The following is a 26,888-nucleotide window of genomic DNA, read 5'->3' on the forward strand; positions in this document are numbered from 1 at the left end:
TGCCCATTAAAGACTTCCAAAGATGGAGAATCCATTTTTCCCATGCTGAATATGTCTTACTGTAAAAAAGAAAAGTGCTTCCGAATGTTTAGGTGGAATCTCCCATCTTGTGATTCAAATCCATTGCCTTATATTCCAGTGCCTGGAGCAGCCAAAAACAAGCTGGCATCTTACATATATGACACCTGTTCAGATATTTAAAGATAGCGATCACATCTGCCTTCATTCTTCTCTTCTCCAAGCTAATCCAAACTGACATTGTGTTAAAACGCACTTGCACACGCAAACATTTGAGCCGTTTCACCATACTTGACCTTTATTGGAGACATCTGGGGAGTCATTTATTATACAGAAGTAATGCCATACTACTCACTTCCAATTTTATTCCCTTATAAATCTGTAGCAAAAGTGCACTTTTAATCTATAGCATATATCTTTCAATAGTTTCTCTCTTCCTCAAGTCAGGTATTCTATTTGTAAAAACATTATCACCAAATATACAAAATACAAGCTTAGTGTTCTCCTGTGTTACTTTTGCTGCCTTTCTTTTGCAAGTCACCCAAGACTACAAGATGGCTGATAACAGGTTAAAGTGGCTTTCTTTCTATCAAAGAGGGAAAATTCACTCACAATGTACTGTCTTCTATCTGTTCTCAATGGTTATTTTATTAGGTGTGACAACCCCTGAAGAAGCAATTACTTTTGCATATTAGACATTATCTTTTAACTGGGGAAGAAAAGCAGTTTTCTTCCTGAAGTCGTCGAGTTGTGAAATGCTAACTTCAACCCAGTTTTGGAAACGCTAGGATTTTTAAAAATATAGACTGGATTATTAATGAAGGCTATAGAGGACAATAGCAAGGTGATGCCATCACTGCTGTAGAAAGGCAAAGAATAGGAGGACAAGTTCAATGTCTTGGTAAGAAAGAGAGCACAAGTTAAGGAATTGCATTTAATAGATTTTTTGGTGGTTGCCATTGCAGATTAGATGAGTCAGCTTTGGATAAAGCTGAGACAGAGTTAGTGTTATCATCGCATGGAAAACCAGGTTTCCATTTCCATTCCTATGTCTCATTACTTCCAAGTTGCTCCTGCTCTTCCTTACCCAACAGATGGAGATAGCTGTGACACAACTAAAAACCATTTTTGAGGAAGTGAAACAATACCTGTGCAGCCTTCTCCATTGCGCATAGATTTTCTATTAATCCCTTGCTGTTACAGTATATAATACTGGTAAGTAGACTCTATGTAGTCTTTCACAAGACAACCCTATTTTGCTCTGGGGGGACATAGAAAATAGGCAGCAATTCTATGGGGAAGCAGTTTAACAGGTTCCAAAAGCATCTGTACGTCTCAACATAAAAGGTTTCTCTTTCGCTCCCCTTTGTTTCCAAGAGCAGGGGGGAGGAAACGTTCACATCCATTAACCCTCCTAATCTATTTTGCTTCAAGTTCATTTTGCTTCATGTGCATTTTATAGCAGGGAGATCTGTTCCTAAAACTGTGTGAGTGCATGTGCGTGCCGGATTTTAATATGCAACGAAATGAACACTAGAAACAGATCCTGTTTCAGTAGAGGGCACTTTTGGCTTATATAACAGCTCCAGAAATACAGCAACTTCCGCTTTGAGGCTGAACATGACTCCTAAGGCTCTCCTCTCCTTCTGTGATCTCTTGCAGAGTCATGGTTCTAAGTCAATCCTCTTTCCAAAAACTAAGAGCCCTCAAAAGAAGTAATAATAGATGATAAAGTGTACAAAATGACTATCAAGGCTATTTGGGAGGAAGAGACAGAGACAGTGAGGGGGGGGGAGAAGACGCCTTTGAGGAAATTCAGAATGCTGTAGAAAAACATACTTATTGGTGGGAGTTCTGTATCACACTTTTGGACGTAACGTATAACCTGGAGTTACACATCCATGAATGCTCCCTCTTCATGATCCCTACGTAGTCATGATCATGGCACTATCGCCACCATTTTAATGGCCCTCTCCTCAAGCCTATTTTACTAGGCATCAGTTGCACCCAGAGAAGGGAAAAGAGAGGTCTGCTCTGGTGGCAATCGGGGTGCGAGTAGCTGACATTTCCACCCCACTTCCAACAGCAAGTGAGTCTGCACTAACCAGAATCAGACCCTTGACACACTTCTATGTCACAAGCTCACTCACTGGCAGAAGGGCAGTGAAAACGTCATCCATCCACACATTGATCGCCAACAGAACAGACCTCTCTCTCTTGGTGCAGCTGATGCCCAGGAAAGGAGGTTTCAGAGGCTCAGGCTGAGAGGTGATACTTAAGGTGCATCTACATCTGTAGAGATAATGCAGTTTGATACTACTTTAACTGCCATGGCTACAGAATCCTGGGATTTGTCGTTTTGTGAGGCACCTGCACTCTTTGGATGAGAAGGCAAAGCTGCATAGGATGGCACTACAGCACTTAATGTGGTATCAAACGACATTATTTCTACAGTGTCGATACATCCTTAGTTATACATACATCACTAAATAACCTGTGCAGAATTCTGGCCATTTCTCTTTTCTCCACATGCAAAATTACAAAGCGTACAACTTGGCCCAGTACCAAGCCAGATGTCCCGAGCCATCCAAACCAATCAGCAACTTCTCCCATTCGTGTCCTAAGACCGACGGGGAATGTTTTAAATCATTCTGCTAGAACACTGAAAAATGACAATAATCAGAAACCAAAGGAAAGCCTGGGGCTTTCATTGCGTTGTGTAGAAGTTCTACAATGCTGCCTCTTCCTTGGTTCTTGAGCAATTAAGAAGCCCGGCTTCAAGCAGAGAGGTAAGACAGCTTTTGGAAGTTAGCGTGTATAAAGAGCCCAGAAAGAAATTCAGAGCGCATTGCATCCTTGTTAATGGCAGTCAGGCCTCCTCTTGGAAGGAAATGGCCCAGCTAGTTTCCTGCTGATCTCCTGTGGTCCTAAAGCAATGAGGAGAATTTGATTTTACAAGCACTAAGCTGTCCAGTCTGGGTACAGACTTGATCCCTTCTTTTGTATGCATGGAAGTTGTTTGAAAATGTCCCATCTTAGTCTCTTGACTGGTAAAAGAGGATATATCCAGATTCTGAGTTTTTGGAAATGTCTGATGTTAGCCCATAAAATTCTTCAATTGCTTGAGCATCGATTTTCTGCAATTTAAGGCAAGGAATTAATTAGCAGGGAAAAAAGCCTTACTGCTTATTTCATCTGAGCAAGTGTGGAATAGTAGATTGAACCTCAGACTGGGACACATGGAGACCAAGGTTTGCATTCCTACTCACCCATGAAAACCCATTCAAACTCCGGTCCCCCAGAGTCCTCATTCAACACTCAAACCACTACGCTACACATAATGACCCAAAACAGGAGCTTTTGGGAAGGAAAATATGGTGAAGAGACAAATGGAATTTTGCTGCTACCGCTTGCATAAAATTACATTTTTAGAGTGACTTAAAAAAAGCATACTTATCATCATTGTCACCACCATCTAGCATTATCACCGTTGGTGTTGTCTTTATTTATAACCCGCCTTTCCCCCAAAACCGGGTCTCCAGGCAGCTTACAAATTAAAACAAATACAACATAGTTAAAACATACAAAAGAACAACATCAAACTGTTAACATCACTAAACACGGCATGAAACATACAATTAAAATGTCAAAAGGTAATTTTTGACAAATGCTATAGTCAAACAAGCACATCGTCCCCTTAACAGGCCTTCCTTTAAAAACCTCTCAAAAGCCTATGCCAGGTATTTTTTTGTTTTAAAGAAAGAAAAACTAGGTGTGAAACAAAGACCTACCTCTACAATGTCATCGTCAAACAGCAACCAAAACCCATGGCTCTTCACAATGGTGATATAATGCCCACGGTTTGGACCACTGGAGACAAAGGACAGAGGTTACATAGGTGGCAGATGTTGAAGCTTTATCTCTTTCTGACACGGAAATGAGGCACCTGGCCATGGGGGTGAAGCCAGGCACCCCATTTCTGTGTCAGATGTGGTGATGGAGGGTTCTGAGTACGAGGGATGGCACAGCAAGGTAAGGAGCATGTGCAGGTAGGTGGTCATAGGTTGGTGTGGGGACAAGTATGTAAATACCCACTCATCCCTCCGCCAACTCAGGGACCGACCCAGGGGACCACCAGGGCTAGGCTATCCTGGCCCATCTGCTCAGCCCCCAAGAAGCCAAAATGGGGAGAAGAATGTAAGTGGCTTAGTAACACCAACCAAATGGGGAAAAGTGGATTTAGTTCGATCTGACTGTCGGCTCTCGATGGGAACACAAAAATAAACAGAAGGTGCATCAACATACTCTCTCAATGCTCACCTGCCACAATGTACCACAACAGCCACGAGATCGTACATTCTGTCTGGGTTTGTGGCATCCCCTGATGTGTTGAAGAGTCGAAGCTCCAATGGAAAGACAACCCGATAGGAGAGTTTGGTATATCGATGTAACTGGTCCATATATTTGAATCTTTTCAAGTGGAGAGCAAGAATCATGGGCAACTTTTTCACGCGCATCCTGATCCCCCAAAATCAAGATGAAATAAGGCAAAGGGATTAGGAGAGGGAGGAAGAGAGAACAAACACAACAGCCATGTTACAAAATCATTCTTATCTTGGAGTGCTTAAAGCACCTAACAAGACAACGGTCAGCGGGTTCTTGCAAACAAATGAATAATCTTTTAATACTAAATGAGGCTGAAACAAAGCCATGGATTTGTAGGACCTGTGTAGCGCTAATGTGGCCCCCAGCTCTAATAGTTACCTACCGCTGTTGTAAAAAATTACCTCCAAGGAAAAATGACCCTTGGCAATAGGAAAAATAGATTCAGGTTCAAATTTTTGTTTTGCTCCAAAGCTCATAAATGATCTCAGGACCAATCACTTTCTTACACTCTGACCTACCTCATGAGATTATTGTGAGGTTGAAGTGTGTGGCAGAACTGGTTGCCAAAGAACCATGTCCACCACCTTCAACTCCTTAGAGGAAGACTAAAGTAAGATTTTAAAATAATCAGAACTGGTAAGTATTTGATTCTTTCTTTCTTTCTTTCTTTCTTTCTTTCTTTCTTTCTTTCAATACTTTCCCCAACACATCATGATGGCTGTGGGATTCTTGGAGAGTTAGTCCAGTAATCATCACCACCACCATTATCCCCAAATTGTATTCATTTCTGTAAATAAAAAACCTCAGCCTCACCTCTTTTGTGCTTCCTGCTTACTGCGGCATTGCTCACAGTAGTATTTGTATTCACTGCACAGAGTCTCAGTGTTACTGAACCCCCTGAAAAAAAAGAAATAGATACCAATAATAATTGAGGAGTCTGAACCGTCAGGCTTTTCATCACAGGTCAAAACCTTCTTGTATTTGTCCACATGTTCTCTTGGTGGATGCTGTACTAAATTCAAGTTCCCTAGGGGAGCATTTTCCTACCCGTTCCTTGCTCCCAAAGTGTTGGATTGCAACTCCTCAACCAGTCTGGCCCATGTAGCTAATTTCCTGTGCTAACGCCACCATGATCTTAACAGCGTTGTTATTGTTATGGACCTTCAGGCTGACTCCCAACACATGTGGCGATTCTATCCTAGGATTTTCTTGGCAAGATCTCTAAGGCTGAGAGGGAGTGCCTTGTCCACAGTCACCCCACAGGGTTCCTGAAACCCTCCGCTATCTGCTATCTGCCCCCCCAAAAGTTGGCATGACTCTACCTAAAGGTTTTCCTGGCAAGATTTCTTCAGAGGGGGTTTGCCACTGCCTTTTTTCTGGGCTGCTGTGCGAATGTTCTTGCACCAGGTCACCCAGTGCGTTTACACGCTTGAGCGAGGATTCGAACCCTGGTTTCTCACAGATCTTGTCCAACACTCAAACCACTGCAGCACACTAGTTTCTCAAAACCTTAATTACTGCACCTAAGGGGCTCCTCTCTTAGCCACTAGTGAAAGATGACATATAAGAACTGGAGTCCCAACAACATCTGGAGGGCCACAAGTTGCCCAATCCTGATTTAAAGGTTCTGTGTAAAACACAGATTCTATCTACTAAACCATTCAGCTCTATCTTGTCAACCCTATTGTATTTTAATTACCTCAAACAGTGTGTTATTGATGTGTTTTGTTCCACGTCAACCGATAGGTCCAGAAAGTCCTCATCTTTGCTGCTAACCTTAAGGAAAAAGAATAAGAATAAAGCAGAGAAGGCATTTTAAAAAAAGAATCAAACGTATTTGGAATAACACAGGGGGATGTGTACTGACCGTTCAACAAAACTGAAACTCCAAAATACACAGTGGTCATACAGTTAGTGTCAGAATTATCCAAGAGAGCTTTGCCGTTTGGGGATCAATAACCAGTAGTTGAGAGCCAGTGTGACTTAGTGGTTTGAGCATGGGACTTCCTTATTAAGCCCCTCAGCAAAATGAAGGACAGATGCAAGTCTGGATGCATCGACCATTCAGAAAACCTCCTGGCAATAAGAGGTATACACCAGGGAACAGATGTGGGACCAAACTAGCAGCCCCACTGGCACAGAAGAATTGGTTCTAGTGCAAATAAAGGGCATGGGGGGCACAATCCAGACAGGAGAAAGGGTTAAAACCCTCCCCTCTACTTCCTTATCCACACACACACCCCCATGACTGGATAGTAACACACACATTTTTTAGACAGCAGCTCACATTTTCATCTAGTTACAATAAGTGGAAGTGACAGTGCAGTAACAATGCAAGAACAGGCAAGAGTCTTTGGAAAGAAGCGCAGAGAGGCAAGAGCTTAGAGGAACTTAAAAGAACCCACAAGGTAACAAACAAACATACAGCTTCACAGTTAAGACACCGGGTTTCATTGGTCAGGGTCCCCTGGAAGATTTCGTGAACCCACGTGAGGTCGTTCTTCTCCCCTTCGTCGCTCTCGACACTTCCATTCTGGAGCTTGCCATTCTGCTTCTCCTGTTTCTTCTCCTCTTGCAGCAGGTCAGCAATGGTGTTCAGCAGGTAGTTGAGGAATTCGTGCGCATCCTGCTGCATGTAATTGTCAAACAGTTCTGGTAATGAAGGGAAGCAAGAGAAACAAGAGAACGGGGACATTAAGACTTAAGCGTTGTACTAAATTCTGTCTTGCTCCCAGGATGCTGGTGGGAGAGGGATGGGTATGGTAGCCTGGGTCCACAGTGGGGCGAACTATGAGAAGATATGGGCTACTAGCAGCCCCAAGGAAAAGAAGCATCACTAGATTAAAGCAAAAACCCAGAAATGGAGGGACAAAGGAGGAAGATGATCATCCAACATCCTGTGGAGGGCCAAATCAATTCCCCCAACCCCTATCAGTACCATTATTAAAAACTGACCTGCTTTTGTGCCCTTCCCAATCTATGAGTTCTGTCCCCAGACTCACCCAAGTCATTTTAGTGCCTATGGGAGAAAACCCATTTCCTTGTTCTCTGACAACTCAGAAATTACCATGTTGGGGGTGTGTGGCTGCACAGCTTATAAATCGGATTTGGGTTAGCTAGCATTTGGCTAAGTAGTTACAGAGGTATAGCTACGTGAGACACATATGGCTCCCAATGAGAATCTTAGCCATTCATCAGTTTATATTAATAATGCTTCTCTTACTTGGGACTTCCGGGGACCCAGATATGGAGGGTATTCTTTTCCTCCAACAAAGCACTCAGTGGAGGCAGTGATGAGCACTGGGAACCGAAAAAATGAGAGCCAGATGTGGCTCTATGCATTGCCCATCAATTGACCTTTGGTCTGAACTAGCAAAAGGCAGCTTCCTCTGTCCATAGATCTTCAAATCTATGGCCATGGTTGGAAAGTCCTGGAAGGAGGATATGATGAAGCAGCTCCCAGCCTGCAGAAGTGATATCTGGAATGATCCCTAAGTATTCACAACGCCAAAGTAGCCAAGGAGGATCAAGGGGCTTAGTTACCGTTTTCTTTCCTCAACCGGGAAATAAACTTTTTTGGGGGGATGACCCCCACCTTCTTCTTTTGCGTGGCGATGCTGTTGAAGAGGTCTGAGAGGCACGTCAGAAGGCTTTCCTTCTTGCGAGGCTGGACCTTGTAGGCCAAAACCTTTTCCCGGAATGGGCGGCAAAAGTAAAGCGCCTGGAGGACCGAGTTGCAGTAGCAGGTATTGCCGAACTGATGAAAAGAAGAGAGGAGAGGATTACATGATGCCTGCTAAACAAAATTAAAAAAACAGAAATGGGCTACAAGAGGAAGGGGAGGAAAAGACAGAGCGTTACAGAAGCTGAACAGAATGCATGGCCTGATGAAACAAAATTAAGTCGGCTTAAAAGGGCTGCTCCATTCGCAGGTGGCAAAATGGCAGCGTGGAATGGGGTGAAAGAAACCATAGTTTCCTCCCATCCTGCCCCATTTACTCTGCCCTTTCCCCAAATGGTTCTAACTGACAGATTACTATCATTCCGAGGAGCAGAATAAACAGTCACCATCAGCACATGAAAGAAGCATAAACTGGGGAGCCCACAACAGAATCCGCAGAAGAAACAAGATGCTCAAAAGATGGTTCTTTTATTACTACAAAAGGCCGACCTGTTTCAGCATATGTATTTGCTTAAGGCCTTCTTCAGAGGCTATATAAAATCAAAAAAAGGAAAACATTTAATTATACAGCAACACATTACATAAAATCATTATTCCATTTGTGCGTTGCCAAGATCAAGCTTCAGAAGTTTCTGAGCCAAAACCATTTACCAGACAAGTGAAAACATGTGGGCAAAAGATGAAGGTGTGTGTGTGTGTGTATATTTCAAGCAGATGGTAGGAAAAATAGGTAACATTCAAGGACACGTGGGAACAGCATGCATAGGAGTTCTGGAGCTATAGATTCGGGCACAGCTGAGCAAAGGTAGCATGGAGATAACTTCATCTTTCCTTCATCCCCTTTAACAAAAAAAGCTTTGACTGGGCAGACACTCAAATCCTGTGTTTGTTTCATAAACTGACAAAGCAAGTTATTTGGGAGAACAGACTAGTATCCTGATGAATGTCACTCTAGAGGAGTCCAACTGGAACGCTCTTGCTTCGGGTTAAGAGTGACATGTAATAGGCTGGTGAGGAGGGCAACGGCTATACTCCCCAAGCAAAATATCAAACTCAGTGCTCCAAGGGACCCAACAAAAGTAGGCTTTCCTTCTGGGTCAGAACGGTGGAAGAAATCCAATTTCCAGTTGCTGGCTTTCAACAGAGATAAATGTCTGAAGGGGAGATGACAGGCGAGTGAGACATTCATTTCATATTTTCTGTTTACAAGGACATATCGGCAAGGTGCCAGAGATTGCTAGAAGCAGCTGTTTTGCATCTGTCTTATTCAAAGGCCCTCTGGATTCAGAGAGGAAGAAGATAGGCAGATGGGATGCAATGGCATAGAGAAGAGATGCAACCCAGACTCTATGATTCTCAGACCACTAAAAAGTGAAATTCTATTGGCAAAAGATAGCTGTGGGCCCTAGTTTGCTGTGCTTTCCTATTAAATTATCCAATTCAATTTTCAATAGTAATAATTGATTGAAGCCGCATAATCTTCTTTCATATTTCTCCCTCCCTCACCTCCTATCTGATGTGGCTAAATCATTTCTGAAGGGAATTTATATCACCAGGTCATCTCACTTCTCTGAAACAAAAGCCTTTAACAAAAGCCATACTCCTACTCCCCTTGGAAGTGTAGCACAAGTTACACCAGCTTAATGACACTAGAGGAGCCAACACGGTGTAGCGGTTTGAATGATGGACTATGACTCTGGAGACCAGAGTTTGAATCCCAGCTCAGCCACGAAAATCCCCTGGCTGACTTTGGGCAAGTAACAGTCTCTCAGCCTCAATGGCAGGAAATGGAAAACCAGGAAACTTTCCAAGAAGACACTGTGATACCAGAAAGAACTTGAAGGCACACAACACACACATACACAGTGACACTAGATTTGATGGCTGTGGACTGCACAATGGGCACCATGGCCTGGAACCCTCCTTCTACAGAATAGCTCCCCATCCACCAATTCAAAACGCTCAGGAATTAATCCTTTCAATTTTGGAATCTAACACGACTGAAGGAAGGAAATAAGAAACCCAAATGCCCAGGTAACACAGAAAAAGCCACTTACATTAACCAAACCAAAGTAATGTTCGTTTACGGGAAACTGTTCCGGACCAATCTCTTTCTCCAAAGCGGAGGCATTGGCGCCCTGTCAAGACAGAAACAAGGCTGATAAGCAAAGGTAGGGAAAGGACTGAGTAGTGAAAAAATGGTTTTTGTTTAATAAATAAATAGTAAAAGGAGTTTGCATCATCTCTGAGCCAAAGGAAACTTGGTGTTGTTAAGTGCCTTCAACTCAACCCCAACTTATGATGACCCTCTCCTAGGGTTTCCTTGGCAAGACTGCTTCAGAAGTGGTTTTGCCACTGCCTTCCTCTAAGACTGAAAGAGGGAGACTTGGCCACAGACCTCACTGCATCCTTCTGGGAGGGAAACATATTTGGATTACAACTCCCATGATCTCTCTCCTCTGGCTTCACCAGCTAGTATTGATGTAGGTTGACAACTCCTGGGGGCCACAGCTGCCCACCCTGATCCGACTCATTACTTTTCATTAGTTTTGACAATGACTGGCAGCGTCTCTCTGGGATTTCATGCATAAGTCTTCCCGTCCTTCCTGGGGATGCCAGGAATTGAACCATCAGGTTTCTGCATGCAAGATGCATGCTTTACCAGTGACCTTTACTCATTTCCAGAAACTTGGGATGGAGACCAAACCACCAGGTTTAGGTTTTTTACATGTCTACATTTCTGTCCTATAGCCAAAGATTTCAGGGCTGAAGACTATAAAATCCATGTAAGACAATAAAATGCAATCCCTATAATTTAACAAAGTAAAAATATTTTATATACGTCAGACATTCATCTTAACAGAAAGTTGGTTCTTCCCAATTTATGGCCTGTATTTGGATTGTTTGAATATAACCAGAATACTTGCAGACTGTTGTGTTTTGAATCCAAACCCACAGAAAGCTTTGCTGTGTTTGAACAAAGCCATTGTTATTCCTGCAAGCTGGCGCCATTTCGGAACTTGGCCACTGTTCCCTGCCAATGACAAGCAGGGCTATTTCCACTTGGGCTTAAAATGCGTCGCTGCCTTCTCTCTCCTCTTGATTTTAAAAGGACACTGCATCCAAAATGTATGCCATAAAATCAATACCAAACAGGAGGCAAGGACCAAGAATGGACAACAGCTTTACTGGCAACCGCTGTGGATTCTTAAGAGAAAGGAGGGGAAGTGGTTAGCTAAGTATTTCTGAAAGTCCCTGAAGGATTAAAGTCATCACAAATCATAATGATCTGCAAGGTCTCTTGGTTAAGGAGGACATCAATAAAGGCGGAACTGCTGGGAATGAGGAGCCAACAGGCACAGCCTTTGCATGGTTCCACACGGTTTGGATGGACCTGGAGCAAGGCTGCAACACAACCCAGAATGCAAGGGTGGGCAGGATTTGCTAGCCCTTAGTGAGGAGAAGGCTACCTCGAAGAGCCAGCGTCACGCAGTGGAGACCAGGGTTCGATTCCCTGCTCAGCCATAGAAACCCCCACTCTCAGCCCCAGAAGACTCCATGATAGGGTTGCCTTAGGGTCACCTAAATCAGAAACAGCTTGAAGATACACAACAACAATCTTCAACCTATCAGTGCAGAGAAGCTGCAACAAAACACGCACATGCTAACACTAGACCATGTCCAAGCACTCCATATATAGACAGCCATACTGGATTCTGGACATCTGTGTCCATAACAACACCATGAAAAGCACTTCAAAGACAGACCAGACCAAGCCAGCAAAAGCTGTCAAGAAAACCGACAGTCAGCCACAGAGAAATACACAATATTGGTTTATTTGACAGGTGTGTTACTGCTCCCAAGGATGAGATTTGAGTTTAATGCTACATATGGATCGTTTTTTGGGAAAGCATCTATATAAAGCCTACCCACGAATGAGCTTCCCAGGAGTCTTATCACAGCCAAGTGACTCATCCTACTGTTCTTAAAAGCCTGAAGGGCCAGATTTAAAACAGGTCTAGGTTCTTCTCCTTCTCCCTCTTACTCTCTCACTCATCCCCCATTACTTTAAGATGTGATAAAACCACCTTTCTTTATTTAAAGCCTACCTTTTTACTTGATTTGCGGGAGAACCTCCTGTACTCTCCACCCTTCGCAGAGGAATTGCTTGTTGCAACAGTCTGGGACGGGATCCATTCATGGGCAAAGTTAAGGACTGATTTAGTACCCAAAGTTAAGGAATGATTTACGAGCTATAAAGCCTTCCTATAAAGATTCGGCTGTTTTGTGTTCTAGTGCAAGGCTGCACAAGCCTTATGTTTAAAGAGACCAGGCAGAGAAATTTATCCGACTATTGCAAATCTGTTTTTTGAAGATCTAAGAAGCAGGCTCAAGTCTTAAGGTGCCACAGGATTTCCTTGCATACTGATTTTCCAGACTAACATGGCTGTGTCTTTGGATTCTTTCAATATTCTTGTGAGTAGCATTGTTGGGTTCTCAAATCAATAATAAGGGATTGTCATAAATTCATGAAAGGCAAGGCTGACAATCAGGAAGGTGCTATTCACAACATTTGTGTGCTGCCTAAATATCAAATGAAAGTACTGACTTCAGTTCGATGTGTTTTGCTGCAAGAACCAGCCACGTGTTTTGCATAGGAATAACATAGTGTCTGTATTGGTAAATTACATGATGCACACATTATTATTATTATTATTATTATTATTATTATATCCCACCTTTCTCTCAAGGCTGGGACTCAGGGCGGCTTACAACATTAAAAGGCATGTGTGTCTTTATACAGGGTTTTTGGCATCTTCTGTTTGAAAGGAAAATCTTTCCAACCCTCAAATCGAGGACATCCCTTATAATAACGGACCCATTCCAATCTTATAGGAAGCCAGCATGTCATAGTGGTTTGAAAGACTCTGGAGACCTGGGTTTGAAATAACATCTTCTGCAATAAATGCTCTTTTCTGCAGAGAAAGCAAGAATTCTGCAGAAAGCATGTTGTCTTCTACACATAAAAACCAGGACAAAATGCATCACAAACTGCGAACGGTCCTTGGAAACGGCACAGTTTTTGGCAACTTTCTCACAGCAGTGAGGAAAACGGTTAAATTATTCATCCTTGCCCTTGAGAATGGGACACTGATGAAGATTTACATCCCCAGCAAAGCGGGTAAGTAGAACAATTTACACAAGGAGGGAGTTGCAGCCCAGAAGATGTAAGGAGATGGTTAGAGAGCATCTTGACACTTCAAGTAAGTTCAAATCTCCAGGGCCATGATGCAAATTACATCCCAAAGGGAACGAAAGGCACTTTCAGAGCCATTGTCTATAAACCTGAGAATTTCTGGAGGATCAAAAAAAGCCAGAGAGAGTTTGATGCTGTTTTGATCTTTTAAAAGGAGGAAAGATGCAGAACAAAGGAAACAAACATATCAAGGGAATACAGCAATTCCCTGGAGAGAAAGGGCTATGTTTGAGGCTGTTTGACTTAGTTAAAAAGGTAAGCAAGGAAAACACAATCATAAGGCAGCGTATCATTATTCATTGTACAGAACAAGCGGATAGGCTTTTTGCTTTTTCCTGTAATACAAGTACAGTCAGCCTCCATATCCTTGGAGTTCTGGGTCCAGGGATTATACCACCCACAGCTTGAAAAATATTGTTTTAAAATTCCCAAAAGCAAACCTTGTCATTTTACAGAAGGGACATTTTACAATGCCATTGTATATAATAGGACTTGAGCATCCATGGGTTTTGGTATCCATACGGGGCCCTGGGACCAAAGCCCAGCAGATGCCCATTGTTGGGACTGCGTGCCTTCAAGTCATTTCCAACCTATGGAGACCCAACTAGAGGGGGTTCTTTGCACGTTTTGTCAGGGTGGGTTTGTCCCTGCCTTCGTCTGAGGCTGAGAGAGTGGCACTTGCCCAAGGTCACCCAGTGGGTTTTGTGGCTCGATGAGGATTTGAACCCTGGTCTCCAGAGTCACAGTCCAACTGCAAGATAAAGCATAGGACAGCGACCTGAAACAAACCAGCTTTTGAAATAAGGGAGAGGCTACACTGAGCTCTTTGGCGCATCATGACAAAAATGTTAGTTTTGTTTTATCATGTCATATAAACCCACAAATATTGCTGGGACCAGATAGGCCAAAACCTCTAAGGTTATGTCCTGCTTCTTTTATTCCAAGGACTTCAAGGCAGGGATTGGTCCTAAGCCAATAATACCAGAAAGTGTACCATTGGATCAGCAGAGTGCCAGACGAGAAAAGGAATTTAATACATTTAATGGTTGCGTCTTGGTGTGAGTCACTGTCCTTTCCTTTGCCTCCTTCCAAGCAGCCTCACGCTGGGACACAGAGGTCAGTCCCTTCTCTCTCCTTGGGAGGATCCAAACTACTCTCATTGACTCATGCCCAGAGACTCACTACAACTTGGCCGTCCAGAGACTAATCCGGAGCAGATGCAGGAATCCAGGGTTGAGCTCCCAAGGGTTTGCAGGAGGGAACGTCTCTGTTTTCAATCAGAAAAAGAAAATGGTTTACATACATATCTTTGGCTATTAGAGCAAAATGTCCTTATTTCTATGTCCAGTTATACACTCCTCTGTGAATATACTCCTCCATGAAACTTGTGTTTTGGAAAGGAGACATGTTATTAACCTGACGCTTTCTTCTTGACTTTGGGAGAAGGCAAGTCATCTTTGTCCTTCAGAGGTAGCCTTGCTGGTCCAGTCCTAAGGACCAGAGTGTGGCTTTGGCGTGGCATCGGACTCTTAGGACGCATGCATCATTTAAACAGCACACCTCCAAAGTGACCCAAAGCAGCTTTATTTTGGCCGGTCTGTACAGGCCCTATATTAGTGAATATCATCTCACTTAAGAATTTGTCTCCCTGTATTTGCACATTCATTTATGTCTCCTATATGCCTGGTTTGAATGTTGGACTACAGCTCTGGAGCCCAAGGTTCAAATACTTGCTCAGCCATGAAACCATTGAGAGACCTTGGGTAAGTCACACTCTCTCAGCCTCAAGGGAAGGCAATGGCAAACCTCCTCTGAAGAAACTTGCCACAATAGGGTAGTCACCATATGTTGGTCATGACTTGAAGGCACAGAACAACAACAACAATAACAACAGTCTTTGAAAGCAACGGCAAACTCTCTCTGACCAAATGCTGCCAAGGAAAGCCCATGACGGAGTCACCTTTGGGTCGACATAAGTTGGAAACGGCTTGAAGGCACAGAACAACAACAAGAGTCTTCGAAGTCACACTCTCTCAGCCTCAGGGGAAAGGCAATGGCAAACCTCCTTTGAAGAAGCTTGCCATGATAGGGTCACCATAAGTTGGTCATGACTTGAAGGCACATCACGACAACCACAACAACCACCACAACAAGAGTTGGACTGGATGGCCCTTGCAGTCTCTTCCAACTATTATTCTATGAGTCTATGATCCTCGAAGTCACACTCTCTCAGCCTCAGGATGAAGGCCATGGCAAGCCCCTTCCAAACAAACCTTAATACATCACGATAAGGGCGCAATAAGTTGGAAAGGACTTTAAGGGACAGAACAACAACAACAACAACAGATGCACCCCAATCCCAAGACTCCTAGGGCCCTTAAAGCGGTGTTGAAGTGGGTTATTTCTACAGAGTAGATGCACCCCACTGAAAAGTGCTTTAAAAGTCTTGACAGACAGATATTTGGGGGGGATGGGGGGCTCCATTTTACAACCCCATTATTCCCATTTTAGCCCTCCATTCCCAAAAAATAATCCCCATTTGAGTCAAGGAAGGAGAAGAGAGGGTCCCCAAATATATATGTTTGTGTGTGTATTTTATATATATATATATATATATATATATATATATATGTCTGTGTGTCTACGATATATGCTATGTATGTCTCTCTCTCTCTCTCTATATATATATATATATCTCGTATGTGTGTCTCTACATATGTGTGTGCATATATAAGTCATGTGTGTGTTTATAATGTACAAATGTGTGTGTGTGTGTCTATAGTGGGGGTCTGTGGCGAGGAAGGAAGAGGCTCCCAGGGGGTGGGTTGGGGTCTGCAGCCTCCTGAGGGCAGAAGGGTCTCCTTCTTCCCTACTACCCTCCCTCCCTCCTTCCTTCCCTTCCCTTCCCTTGTGCCTCCTTCCTTCCTGGGTGCTGACCATGGTACAGATGGAAGCGAGTCTCCGGACGGTCATCAGTATTTCCATCCGCTCCTGCAAGAGCCGGAGACCGGGGCCGCTCTCCTCCTCCGCCTCCTTCTCGCTCTCCGCTCGGCCGGCGCCATCTTGGCCTGCCCCTCCTCCTCTGGCCCCACCCTCCAGGCCCCTCCCTCCCGGCAGGTGGAGCCACGCCCACAGCGCCCCGGGGGCGGGGCCAAAGGGGCTGTGAGTGAGTGCGTCGCTCTAAAGGCCCCGGGCTCCTCCCCGGAACCAAAGAGGAAGGTTCCGGCGCCACGAAGCCCTTCCCCTCTCGGACTCTGGGTCTCCATAGGAAGTCACACCTCTATCTCTCTCTGTGTACACATATATACATATAATGTGTGTATAATATACGTGTGCACACATCTCCCTATACAGTATAATTAATGTGTTTATATAGATATTTGCACATATTCTGTCGTGTGGGTCTATGTCTGTGTGTTCAAAGTCCCTTGCCCTGCGCCTATCCCCAAAGGAAGCCCTCCCCCCCGAAGTGGTTCTGCAGAAAGTCCCGAGTTCCAATCCTTCGGGCTGGGCTGCCTGGCTCCAGCTCCAGGGGCTCTTGAGGGCCTCAGGGGTCATGAGGCAAGCCTTGGGGAGCCCTTGGCTTCTTAGCAGCAGCAGCAGCAGGAGGAGGAGACGGGGAAAGGGCCAGGGCCCCTCCAGCGCTCCATCTGCGCTTGGACTGGAACAACCATCACTCCTGTGTCTATGCTGGATGGGGAAGGGAGGGAAGGAAGGAAGGAAGGAAAGAAAGGAGGAAGATGGAAGGGCGGAGAAAGAACAAAAGAAAGGGGGGAAGGAGCAAGAGGCAAGAAGGAAAGAGGGGCGGGCTATCCATCAAAGTCTTCTTCCTTTCTCTGCTGGGATGAGAGTCTGCAGACTCTGGGACCTGCTGCTGCCCCGGAGGGCTCGGGCTTTGCTCTTAAACCCTGAAGGGCCGGCCTCCGCCCCCCTCCAGAGAAAAGCCCCCTTTGCTGGGGGCCTGCTCTCTTGCTCTGGGCTTGGTTTCCCAGGGCTTGCGTCCCAGAAGAAGCCGGGAGGGAGGAGCGCCCTTTGGAAGCAGGGGCCTGGCCTGGCCGCTGTCCCGCAGCCAGAAGGCCCTCCTCTTGGGGCTCCCGATTGGCGGAGGAGCCCGCCGGGAGGCAGCCAGGACAGAGTCCGCTTTCGCTCCGGCGGCGGCGGCGGCGTCCCTCTCCTGCCTCTCTCTCTCTCTCTCTGGCGGGGCTCCGGCTGCTCCTCTCCCGAAATGCCGAGGAGCAGCCCTTGAAAGCCCCGGCCGCTGGGAAGAGGAGAGCTTGGCGTCTTTTCTTCCTTCCCTTCCCCCCCTTTTTCTTTTCTCTCTCTCTTTCCGCCCATTCCCTTCTTTCCCTCCCTCCCTTTCTCTCTCTCTCTTTCCTTGCCCTTCTCCTTCTCCTCCCGGCCGAGTATGTCCCAGTTCCCGGGGGGCTTCCTTCTGGTCCCGATCCCCGAGGGGCCCCTCCCGGACTGCGCCCCCAACAAAGTCATCAAACTGGTCGTCCTCGGAGGGAGCGCCGTCGGGAAGACAGGTCAGAGACAGAAGCAGAAGCAGGGACCCCAAAGGAAGACCCTCCCCCCGGCCTCCGCCAGTCTCCATTCCCCCTGCTCTTCTCCTTCCTTTTCTACTCTCTTCTTCCTTCCCTTGCCCCTCCATCCCTCCTCTTTTCTTTATTTCCTTCTTCTCCCTTTTATTTCCTTCTTCCCTTCCTTCTCTCCTTCCTTCCTTCCTTCCCAATCCCTCCCTCTCCTCCTTCTTTCCTCCTCTCCCTCAACAGCAGAGCAACTATCAGATTTTGGGTTAACCTTTGATAGAAATACTGGGCCAAGGCCAGAAAGGCCAATGAGGCTCAGGAGCCCTCAAGGCAAAGGCCAGGGCCCCCCTACAAGGCCTTCCTATGGCATTCTGGGAAGCTTATTTCAGGGTTCCTTAATAAGAAGCTAAGTGGGGCAGGCAACTCTCCTCACTTGTCTCTTCTTCCTCATTAGTCACTTCTCTTTTCCATTTATCCTTATTCAAACTTTTAATAGACAGACAATGAGGCACACATCAATAAGAGATCATTTAAAAAGTCACATCCACATCAATTCGTCAATTATCTTATCAAGGCATGGATCTAGTATCCAATCCTTCCTTGTCTTTGTACTTTCCCCCATATACCTCTTTGCCTTACACACTTCTCACACTTGCATTCACATTCAAGCGTCTCAGCCTTAAAACTCCTTTATACATGCTCCTATTCACTCATTAATAACTTTTGCCATCCTGACCATTTTCATCTATGAAATGGCTGGATGTGGGGACCCAAGAATACAATCTGAAACCCAAGTCCAGGCGGGTATTTCTCCGTCTCCGAGGGGCTGGGAAGTGTGCATGGGAAATGTTTTGGGTTACTCTCGACTTCCCATGGCCTCTGATTCATGCAACAGTTCCCTCTTTCGGAGTCTCTTCCTCCCCCCAAACAATGTTTTCCTCCCAAAGAGATAATATTTCGACTCAATTGACTCGGCACTTGGGAGAGAAGAGGGCAGAATCTTATTAATTACATTTATTTATATCCTGCTTCCCCCCAAAAAAGCTGGAACATGGCTTACAATTTTAAGACAACAGAATTAAAACCATACAAAGGGGAACATTAGCATTAAACTGATCTTGCCCTTCCCAATCAGCTCCGGCAAAAGCAAACTGCTGCATCCTCTCCTCCTTTGTCTGTTCTTTCTCATTAATAACTTTTCTTCTTCATTTATCTTTATTCAATTTTCTCGTAGACAAAGAAATACGCAAGTATACACTGCAATAAAATATCATTAAAAAAGCAAATCCACATCAATCCATCAAATATGTCATCAAGTTGTGGATATAGTACCCAGTCATTCCTTGTCTTTGTACTTTCTTCCACATACATCCTCGTCTTACACATTTCTTGCACTTGTATTTCATGTTTAAGCCTCAAACTCCTTTATACATACTCCTATTTTACAATAAAAAATGAAACTTATTAATAACTTTTGCTATCATGGCCCCATATATCCTGGTTTTCATCTATGAAATGTTGGAGGGTATGTCTTTCCCAGGTTCCTTAGCGAAGGGAGGTGAGAAAGACCCTAAATGTGAGCTGAACAGATTCCCTTATCTTGCAGCTGCCCTCCTCTGGCAGGAAAAGTCCCAATTCATCCTCGGTCTTCCCACTTTTCCAGATGCTTTTAAAAAGTCCTGGTTTCTCCCTCCTCCAGCCTTCCCCCGTTTTCCTCTGCGTACTTCAACTACTGCAAAGTGAGTTCAAATGCAGAGAGTAGTTTGCACTCCATTAACTCAGAAGGAGGGATTGTGGAAAGAAAGGAGGAGGAGGAAGCTTGCCCTTCCCAGTAGGATTGTGCAAAAGCAAACTGCTGCAACCTTTTCCAGCTTATCTGTTCTTCCTCATTAATAATGTTTGACATCTTGGCTGTACTCTGATGTTGCCTGGCCTGGTTTTCACCTCGGAGATTTTGGAGTATGTATGGTCCCAGTTCTTTCTCCCTATTTCAAAAGTAATGCAGTCTGTCAGCAGAACCCAAAGATCTGTTGAAGCTGCTCCCAACTTGTGTCCAAACTGCAGCGGCAATTCTGGGCTCCCCATTAAAAGGGCTCCAACTCTTTTCTTCTCTTGCAGCCCTGATCGTCCGCTTTCTAACCAAGAGATTTATCGGTGACTACGAAGCCAACACTGGTAGGTTTGGAACGGCAGCCATGCGCTCAATCTGTCCAAATTGGCCACATTTTGCTCTGGCACCAGGCCAGGGTGTCAAAACATGTGTCATGAGGCCTGGACCTGAGTCTCTGAATGTGGGGGGACCATTGTACTTTTGGATTTTGATCTCGGTTTGTAGCAACTGAAGTAAGCTGAGACCAAAGTGGAAGAGTGGGAGGAAGAAAGAGAAACTGGGGCATTTTGAAAATGGCTAGAAAAGTTGGATGGCGGAGGATAATAAGATGGTCCTTATTATAAGTACTGTCCCTTATTTCATGGCTTGATAGCATTTCCTTTTATATAGACTGAACAAGATGCCAAAAGGTTTATATTTGGGAGTGTGGGACCTTTATAAAGAAAAGAAATCTATGCATCATGTACTTTCTGAATGTGGGCAATAATTTTTCAGAGAAATACAGGGCTAGGTTAAGTGAAATCTCAACGTTCATTTGGTATTCAGGCAGGTATTGAGAATTACTTCTGGGTTGCCAACTCTGCCTGTCATGGATTTTGCATGGCCCTTATTGCTATTTTGCACACCTGCCAACACTGCTTATTTGTCTGTCTTTTGACACGCTGTCCCAGGTTCTCTGCCTTTGGTTCTCTAAATATTTTGGACTTGAGCTTTCAGAAGCCCCAGCCAACATGGTTGATGGTCAAGGATTCTGGGACTTGAAGCCCAACATATCTGGAAGGCCATTGCTTCAGTCCAGTGCTGCTCAAAGTGGACACACCACTTTACACATGCTTTGTTGTTGTTGTTGTTTTCGACTTATGGAAGCCCAAAGGGAAACCTATCAAGGGGTCTTCTTGGCAGAATTTGCCAAGAACATTAACACTAAACACTCCTTTCAATGTTTGTATTTTTTTTTTTTACCAAAAAATACCGTTAATTAATTCTTCTTGGACTTTTGTAAAGTAAGATGTTAACTGAATTTGCTTTAAATTACCGTAAGTGGCCTTGGGTCCCATACTGAGAGATATGAAGTCAATGCATAAATACATCAATTTGGTGCTCTCCTTCTTCTTTTGCCATAGGTGCTCTCTATTCCCGCAAATTCACCATTGATGGAGAACAGATTTCCTTACAAGTTCAGGACACGCCTTTCGTTTCCTTAGAGGTAATGTGGCTGTTTACGTTTGCCAGACAAGCCTTCCCTCCAGTCTTTGAAAAAGTCATTTTTGTAAAGATTGAATGTAATAACCTGTTAAAATCATCCATAACTGAGCATTGGTAGCATGACTTTCGAGCTCCCGCAATGTCTTCCTATGACGGCATGCCTTCCAACTGTACCAATTTGTCAGGGATAGTCCCAATGAATCCTTTGTCATCCCACTTTTTTCACCTGCTTTTAAAATGTCCCAGTTTCTTTCTCTTCCTCCTACTTTCTTTCTTGGCTTACTTCATTTGCTGCAAATTGTGTTGAAAGTGCAAAAGGAGTTTTGCATCTTTTTTTTGCACACACACATACGCACTAGCAGACTACTTTGGATATTGGATGCAATCTGTAGCTGTCCTGTCGTTTCATGGCTCCGTCATCCGTGAAATTGTTCACTCCCTCTTTTTAAACTTGGTATCAAGTCACATGCTCTCAGCCTCAGGGGAAGGCAATGGCAAACATCCTCTGAACAAATCTTGCCAAGAAAACCCCATTATAGAAATCATAATAGAAACTTTGCCAAGAAAACCCCAGACCTTTAGGGTAGCCATAAGCTGGAAGCAAAAAGCTATCCAGACCTCATGTGGCAATGAATTCCACAGTTTCAGTTTTGCAGCATGTGAAGATCAGATCAGAGACTGTTTTGTCTTCTACCCAGAGGTCTGTTTTCATGGGAGTTGCAAGAAAATACTCCTTTGCATTAATTTTGCCTAAAATGTTATTTTTAGAAAGAAAGCGCCACAAAAAGGCAAGGAAATAACTGGCAGTTCCAAAAACGCATGGTCACTATTTGTGTGTGATTGAAATGAAATGATGAAGGAGAGATTTCCTTTTAAAAAGCAGTGTTCCTCCTTTATCTTTTATTGCACAGCATTCCATTTCGATTAGTGCATCCACTCTGTTCTTGGCTGCCATCGGATGTAAGGAATTGCCTGCGCATGACCTCATGTTGCTCTTTGCTGTAAATCTTTCCTAAATCGCTCCTTCGCAGAGTTTCTTTTTCCCATCAGCTACCGAGTTACATTTCCTGGTCAAATTGCCACAGATGGATTACTTTTGTCTTTTGGCCAGAAACAAACCATCTGTGGTAACTAGATACCCTTCTGTTCAGCTTTGCCCCTTAGATTCCAATCAAAGTCATTAAAAGAAACAGGAAATCATTGTTTTAACTCTCCCTTAGGAGTTTACCACTGCTTTTTGGCAGTTCAGATGTCTTATGGGGGGAGAGGAAGGCAATTTTGGAAGTAGCAAAAAGAACAACAAACCAAAACAGCCAGAGGCCCTGTATGAGTACATGATGTATAAAAACAATAGCAGCTGCATAGTAGTTGTTGTTATGTGCTTTCAATTCATTTCCAACTTATGGCAGCTCTAAGGTGAACCTATAATGGCTGAGCAGGGATTCGAACCCTGGTCTCCAGACTAGTAGTCTGACACGCAAACCACATTGCCACAAGGGAAGACAATGGCAAACCTCCTCTATATAACTCTTGCAGAGAAAAACCAATGATAGCTTCGCCTTAGGGTCACCATAAGTTGGAAATGACTTGAAGGCACACAGCAATGACACCAACAACAATGCCATTTGTCTAGCACAGTGATTCCCAAACTTTTATCCTCTGGATGTTTTGGACTTCAGCTCCCGGAAGACTCAGACATCTTGGCCAAAGGGCTGGGATTCTGGGAGCTGAAGTCCAAAACATCTGGAAGACCAGAGTTTGGGAATCGCTGCAGAATAAGGTCCAGGGCATATATGGATAGGAGATAAATCTTTCACTCTTTCCAATGTGAGTCTCAACCTTTTTTCTTCTGGTCTTCAACGTTAGGATGAAAACGACACCATCTGCTGTCAGGAGCAGATCAACCGTTCCATCTACTGGGCCGACGGCTTCGTCTTTGTCTACTCCATCACGGACTACGAGAGCTACCGGGTCGTCCGCCCTTTGCACCAACACATCCGGAAGATCCACCCCAACGCCAACATCCCCCTGCTCCTCGTGGCCAACAAAGGAGACCTCTTGCGAGCCCGGCAAGTCTCTGCCAAGGACGGCCACCAGCTGGCCAATGAGCTGGGATGCACTTACTCGGAGGTCTCAGCCCGGGAGAACTGCGAAGGGGTCCACGAAGCCTTCAAACAGCTCTGCCAGGAGATGAGCCGGATGATCGGGAACTGCAATGGGGAGAAGCGGAGGGGTCTTCATCTCGTCCGGCCCAAATCCCCCAACATGCAGGACTTGAAAAGGAGGCTCAAGCAAGCCTTGTCTTCCAAAGGGAGGGCCGCCACCGCACTCTGACGTAGGAACTATTTGGACTCAATGTGGGCTGGGGAAGAGGGACATGAATTGGGATAGGACTGTCCATTTCTTGTTATGTGCCTTCAACTCAGTTCCCACTGGTGGCAACCATATCACAGAGTTTTCTTCGCAAGATTTCCTCAGATGGGGTTTGCTAATGCCTTCCTCTCAGGTTGAGGGAGTGTGACTTACTCAGGGTTGCCTACTGGGTTTCAGTGGCCGAGCCGGAATTTGAACCCTAGTTCAATGCTGAAACCATACGCCACATTGGATTCAGGATGATAAAACTCTCCTTGGCTTTTCCTGGCTCTTCAGAGGAGGTTTATCATTGCCTTCTGCTTAGGCAAAGAGAACCTGAGTCACCCGAGTGGGTTTCCTAGTCCAACACCATGCTGCCTCTTAAGCCCATCCATATTTATATCTTATTTATGTCAACTGTGGAGATAGCATCCTTTGATGCGAAAAGATATGCCATTAGCTCCACCATGTTGGCCTTCAACAGAAAGGGTAGCGCACCACAACCAGCACTTAACTAAGTGTGTGTAAACGTATACTTTACAAGCATGATGTATGGTCTGAGTTCATACCAGATGGAGCATTTGTGTGGAAAGTATATCAAGAATGGGATCAGATGGAACATTACAATAGCATCCTCCTCTTCTATGCTATCTCCCAAGAGGTAGGAAGCATTGGTGTTCACACCAGGCATTCACGTTTTGCTGCAGTTATCAACTTCTTCCTTGCCTATGTCCCAAGTAGTTTGTTCTTGCCCACCATGAACACCTTTTTCAGTGCCATGTGTATGTTTATACATTTGTATGACTGTCCTTGTCATTTTTATATATATCTATAAAAAATATGTACACACAACGCTTTTTGAATTCTGCTGGAGGTGGGAGGGATGGTTGTGGCCTTCGCAGGCTCTAGTCCAGTGGTTCCCAAACTTTGGCCTTCCAGATGTTTGAGAATCACTGCCCTCCTTTCTTGGGCTGCATGTCAATACAAGTTGTCCTTGTCTTTGTGCCTTTTCCATTGCGTCTAGCCAGTAGATCCTATTCAAAGATGACTGTCCAGTTCTGTCGCATTAGAAAACTGCACAGCTGGTCTATTTCTTCCCCAAAGAGCTTGCTTTGAAACAGAAAAAAAAATCCATCCAGATCCTCTTGCGCTGAAATGTTTTAAGAGTATTGGTTCTAATTTTATTTAGGTCATTAGGAAAGAATGGAATGAATGACTCATCCAGCCCCAAGTTCGAACTTGAAAGCATTATAATGAGCTTGTCGTTGTGTAGGACAGCAACATTTGCAAATATCGGCTGGTGCTCTAGAGTTACAGATCCGTAACTGTTTCGGGTTCACTCACACTACATCATCACAATCATTACTGTGCATTCTTTATTGCAGAAGAGTACAACAAACCAGTTCACAAGCAGGCGCACAACTATTCCTACAACTGCTTTGAGTGTAGGTTTATACTACCCATGCACAATGTAGGGATTGTGTTCTAAATACCAACTAGACACAGAACAGTCCTTCTTGATAGGACCCAGAACTTTAACTTGCTTCCAAGAAAACCCTCAGTAAGTCACAACGATTTTTCTGCATTGCTTTCCATGGCGAAACCAGGCATTGTTTCATTGTTATCTTTGACTTCTGTGCTTCAGATTGCCTTAGTGCAATGAATGCCAAACTCTGGCCTTCCAGGTGTTTTGGACTTCAGCTCCCAGAATCTAAGGCCATTGGTCAAGATGGTAGAGGCTTCTGGGAACTGTAGTCCAAAACATCTGGCAGGCCAGAGTTTGAGAAACACTGCCTTTCAGGAAGGCAACAGCAAACACTCCCCTTGAAACAACACAAATCTGTGTTCCCTTTAGCATCACTTGCATGACCACTGGGTGGGGGGACAACTGAACGTATCTAGGACAAAATGAAGGGGGAAAAGATGGGAACAATGACCTTCTCCTTTTAAATTATAGCATATGGCCAACGTCTGAAGCATAGAGACACTGCAATAAAGCATTTTGTTTTGTTCCTTAGCCAGAAAAGACACACATCTCTCAAGAGTGAACAGGCCTTTTGGAGACAGGCCAGTACATACCGTATGCAGAAGACAATAGGAAAAACAGTTTGTAACAGCGATGTTGTTCAAAGGCATTTAAGCAAAGTGATGGCTGGGAGAAAAGACTTGGCCTTTTCAACTGAGCTTCAGGAGGTGGGTTGGCAATCGAGGAAGAAAGACTGGTGCGGGTGAGGAAAGAGGGAAAGGGCAAGGGTTCCCAAAGGAATCAGTACATCAAAATAATAATAATGATAAAAATGTGAACAGCAAGGCAGCTCACCCAGAAAAATCAGTCAATGATAATGATGCTATTGATGATTGGCCAGCTTGCATTGTCCGTCTTCACAAATGGCCCATGTACTGTATGAGCAAAACTGAATAGGGTAGTTTTGCACAGTTCCCATTTACCGAGGGGCTGCTGTGACAATGTACAAGTGTCATTGCACAATGGTGCACAGCAAGGTGTATCAAGGTGTGATGGGGAATGGGCACCGATGTGCATTAGGGACACTGGTTAGGATGTGCAAGAGCACAACTGGAAAACCTGATGTGCATCAAAAGTGCCCAGTGCACATCCTTGCAATTCACTAACAAGGCAATCAGAGCTTTAAAATGCATTTTGTTTTTGTTGTTGTTGTGTGCCTTCAAGTCGTTTTTGACTTATGCTGAACCTAAGGCAAACCTATCATAAGGTTTTCTTGGCAAGATTTCTTCAGAGGAGATTTACCATTGCCTTGCCCAGAGGCTCGGAGCATGCGACTTGCCCAAGCTCACCCAGTGGGTTTCATGGCCAAGCCGTGATTCGAATCCTGGTTTCCAGAGTCATAGTCCAACACTCCAATTTGCACCTTTGTCTCTCACTTGGAGATAGCCATGAAAATTGGAGACTCAACCGGTGGGTCAACAATAAAATATCAATTTTTCTTTGGGCTTTTAAAAGATGTGATTTTTCTGGCATTCTGCGCAGACCGTTCTGGAGGGTCACAAGGCAGACCCCGGACACACCGGGTTTTTGGGGTGAAGCTTGTATCTGCTGGAATTAAACTTGCTATAAAAGAAAAGCAAGCCAGCCGTCTGCTCCCCCTTTTCTCTGCAAAAATGTCTGCTTCCTCCCCTTCTTTTCTCTCTCTTTCTCGTTCCTCCCCATCACAAATTTGGAAAGCAGCCGGAATGGAAAAATTAATCCCGTGTCACAATTTGATAAGAGGGATGATTTATTTATGGAAACCTGGTTTCCATTCATAGCATATTTTAATGCAGCCCCCACAAAGAAACATCCATTACATGCCAGATTCTACTTTTAGAAAG

At 44.5% G+C, this 26,888-nt stretch overlaps 2 protein-coding genes across 3 annotated transcripts in view; one reads left to right on the forward strand and one right to left on the reverse strand.

The window, feature by feature from the left end:
* Positions 1-299: 299 nt before the first annotated feature.
* The window catches only part of LOC149308767 (ubiquitin carboxyl-terminal hydrolase 12-like), a 40,118-nt gene continuing 13,529 nt past the window's right edge, over positions 300-26,888 (reverse strand). The window contains exons 1-9 of one of the 2 annotated variants that reach the window (XM_089536429.1): positions 16,281-16,415; positions 10,144-10,224; positions 7,948-8,161; positions 6,830-7,056; positions 6,104-6,180; positions 5,218-5,301; positions 4,339-4,536; positions 3,810-3,888; positions 300-3,155 (exon numbers count right to left, since the gene is read on the reverse strand). In XM_089536429.1, the coding sequence (XP_089392555.1) occupies positions 3,054-3,155; positions 3,810-3,888; positions 4,339-4,536; positions 5,218-5,301; positions 6,104-6,180; positions 6,830-7,056; positions 7,948-8,161; positions 10,144-10,224; positions 16,281-16,328 (1,110 nt within the window). In that variant the 5' untranslated portion in view covers positions 16,329-16,415 and the 3' untranslated portion in view covers positions 300-3,053. Of the gene's footprint in view, positions 3,156-3,809; positions 3,889-4,338; positions 4,537-5,217; positions 5,302-6,103; positions 6,181-6,829; positions 7,057-7,947; positions 8,162-10,143; positions 10,225-16,280; positions 16,416-26,888 lie in introns of those variants that run through there. The other variant, XM_089536428.1, reaches the window with a different exon arrangement.
* On the forward strand, positions 17,686-24,409 carry LOC149308768 (ras-like protein family member 11A-like). The gene is made up of 4 exons (XM_089536430.1): positions 17,686-17,869; positions 19,991-20,047; positions 21,107-21,189; positions 23,055-24,409. Exons 1-4 carry the CDS (start codon positions 17,749-17,751, stop codon positions 23,520-23,522), a joined length of 729 nt encoding a protein of 242 aa, XP_089392556.1. The 5' UTR covers positions 17,686-17,748; the 3' UTR covers positions 23,523-24,409.

Source organism: Sceloporus occidentalis, unplaced genomic scaffold (genome assembly GCF_023333645.1).
Source record: "Sceloporus occidentalis isolate IW3139 unplaced genomic scaffold, rSceOcc1.0.p SCAF_8, whole genome shotgun sequence".
NCBI lineage: Eukaryota > Metazoa > Chordata > Lepidosauria > Squamata > Phrynosomatidae > Sceloporus > Sceloporus occidentalis.

Excerpts from the sequence above, each read along its gene's own strand:
- LOC149308768 (XM_089536430.1), top strand. The coding sequence starts at position 17,749 with ATGTCCCAGTTCCCGGGGGGCTTCCTTCTGGTCCCGATCCCCGAGGGG. Across the intron at positions 20,048-21,106 it reads TGACTACGAAGCCAACACTG|GTGCTCTCTATTCCCGCAAA; the intron begins GTAGGTTTGGAA and ends CTTTTGCCATAG. Across the intron at positions 21,190-23,054 it reads CGCCTTTCGTTTCCTTAGAG|GATGAAAACGACACCATCTG; the intron begins GTAATGTGGCTG and ends CTTCAACGTTAG.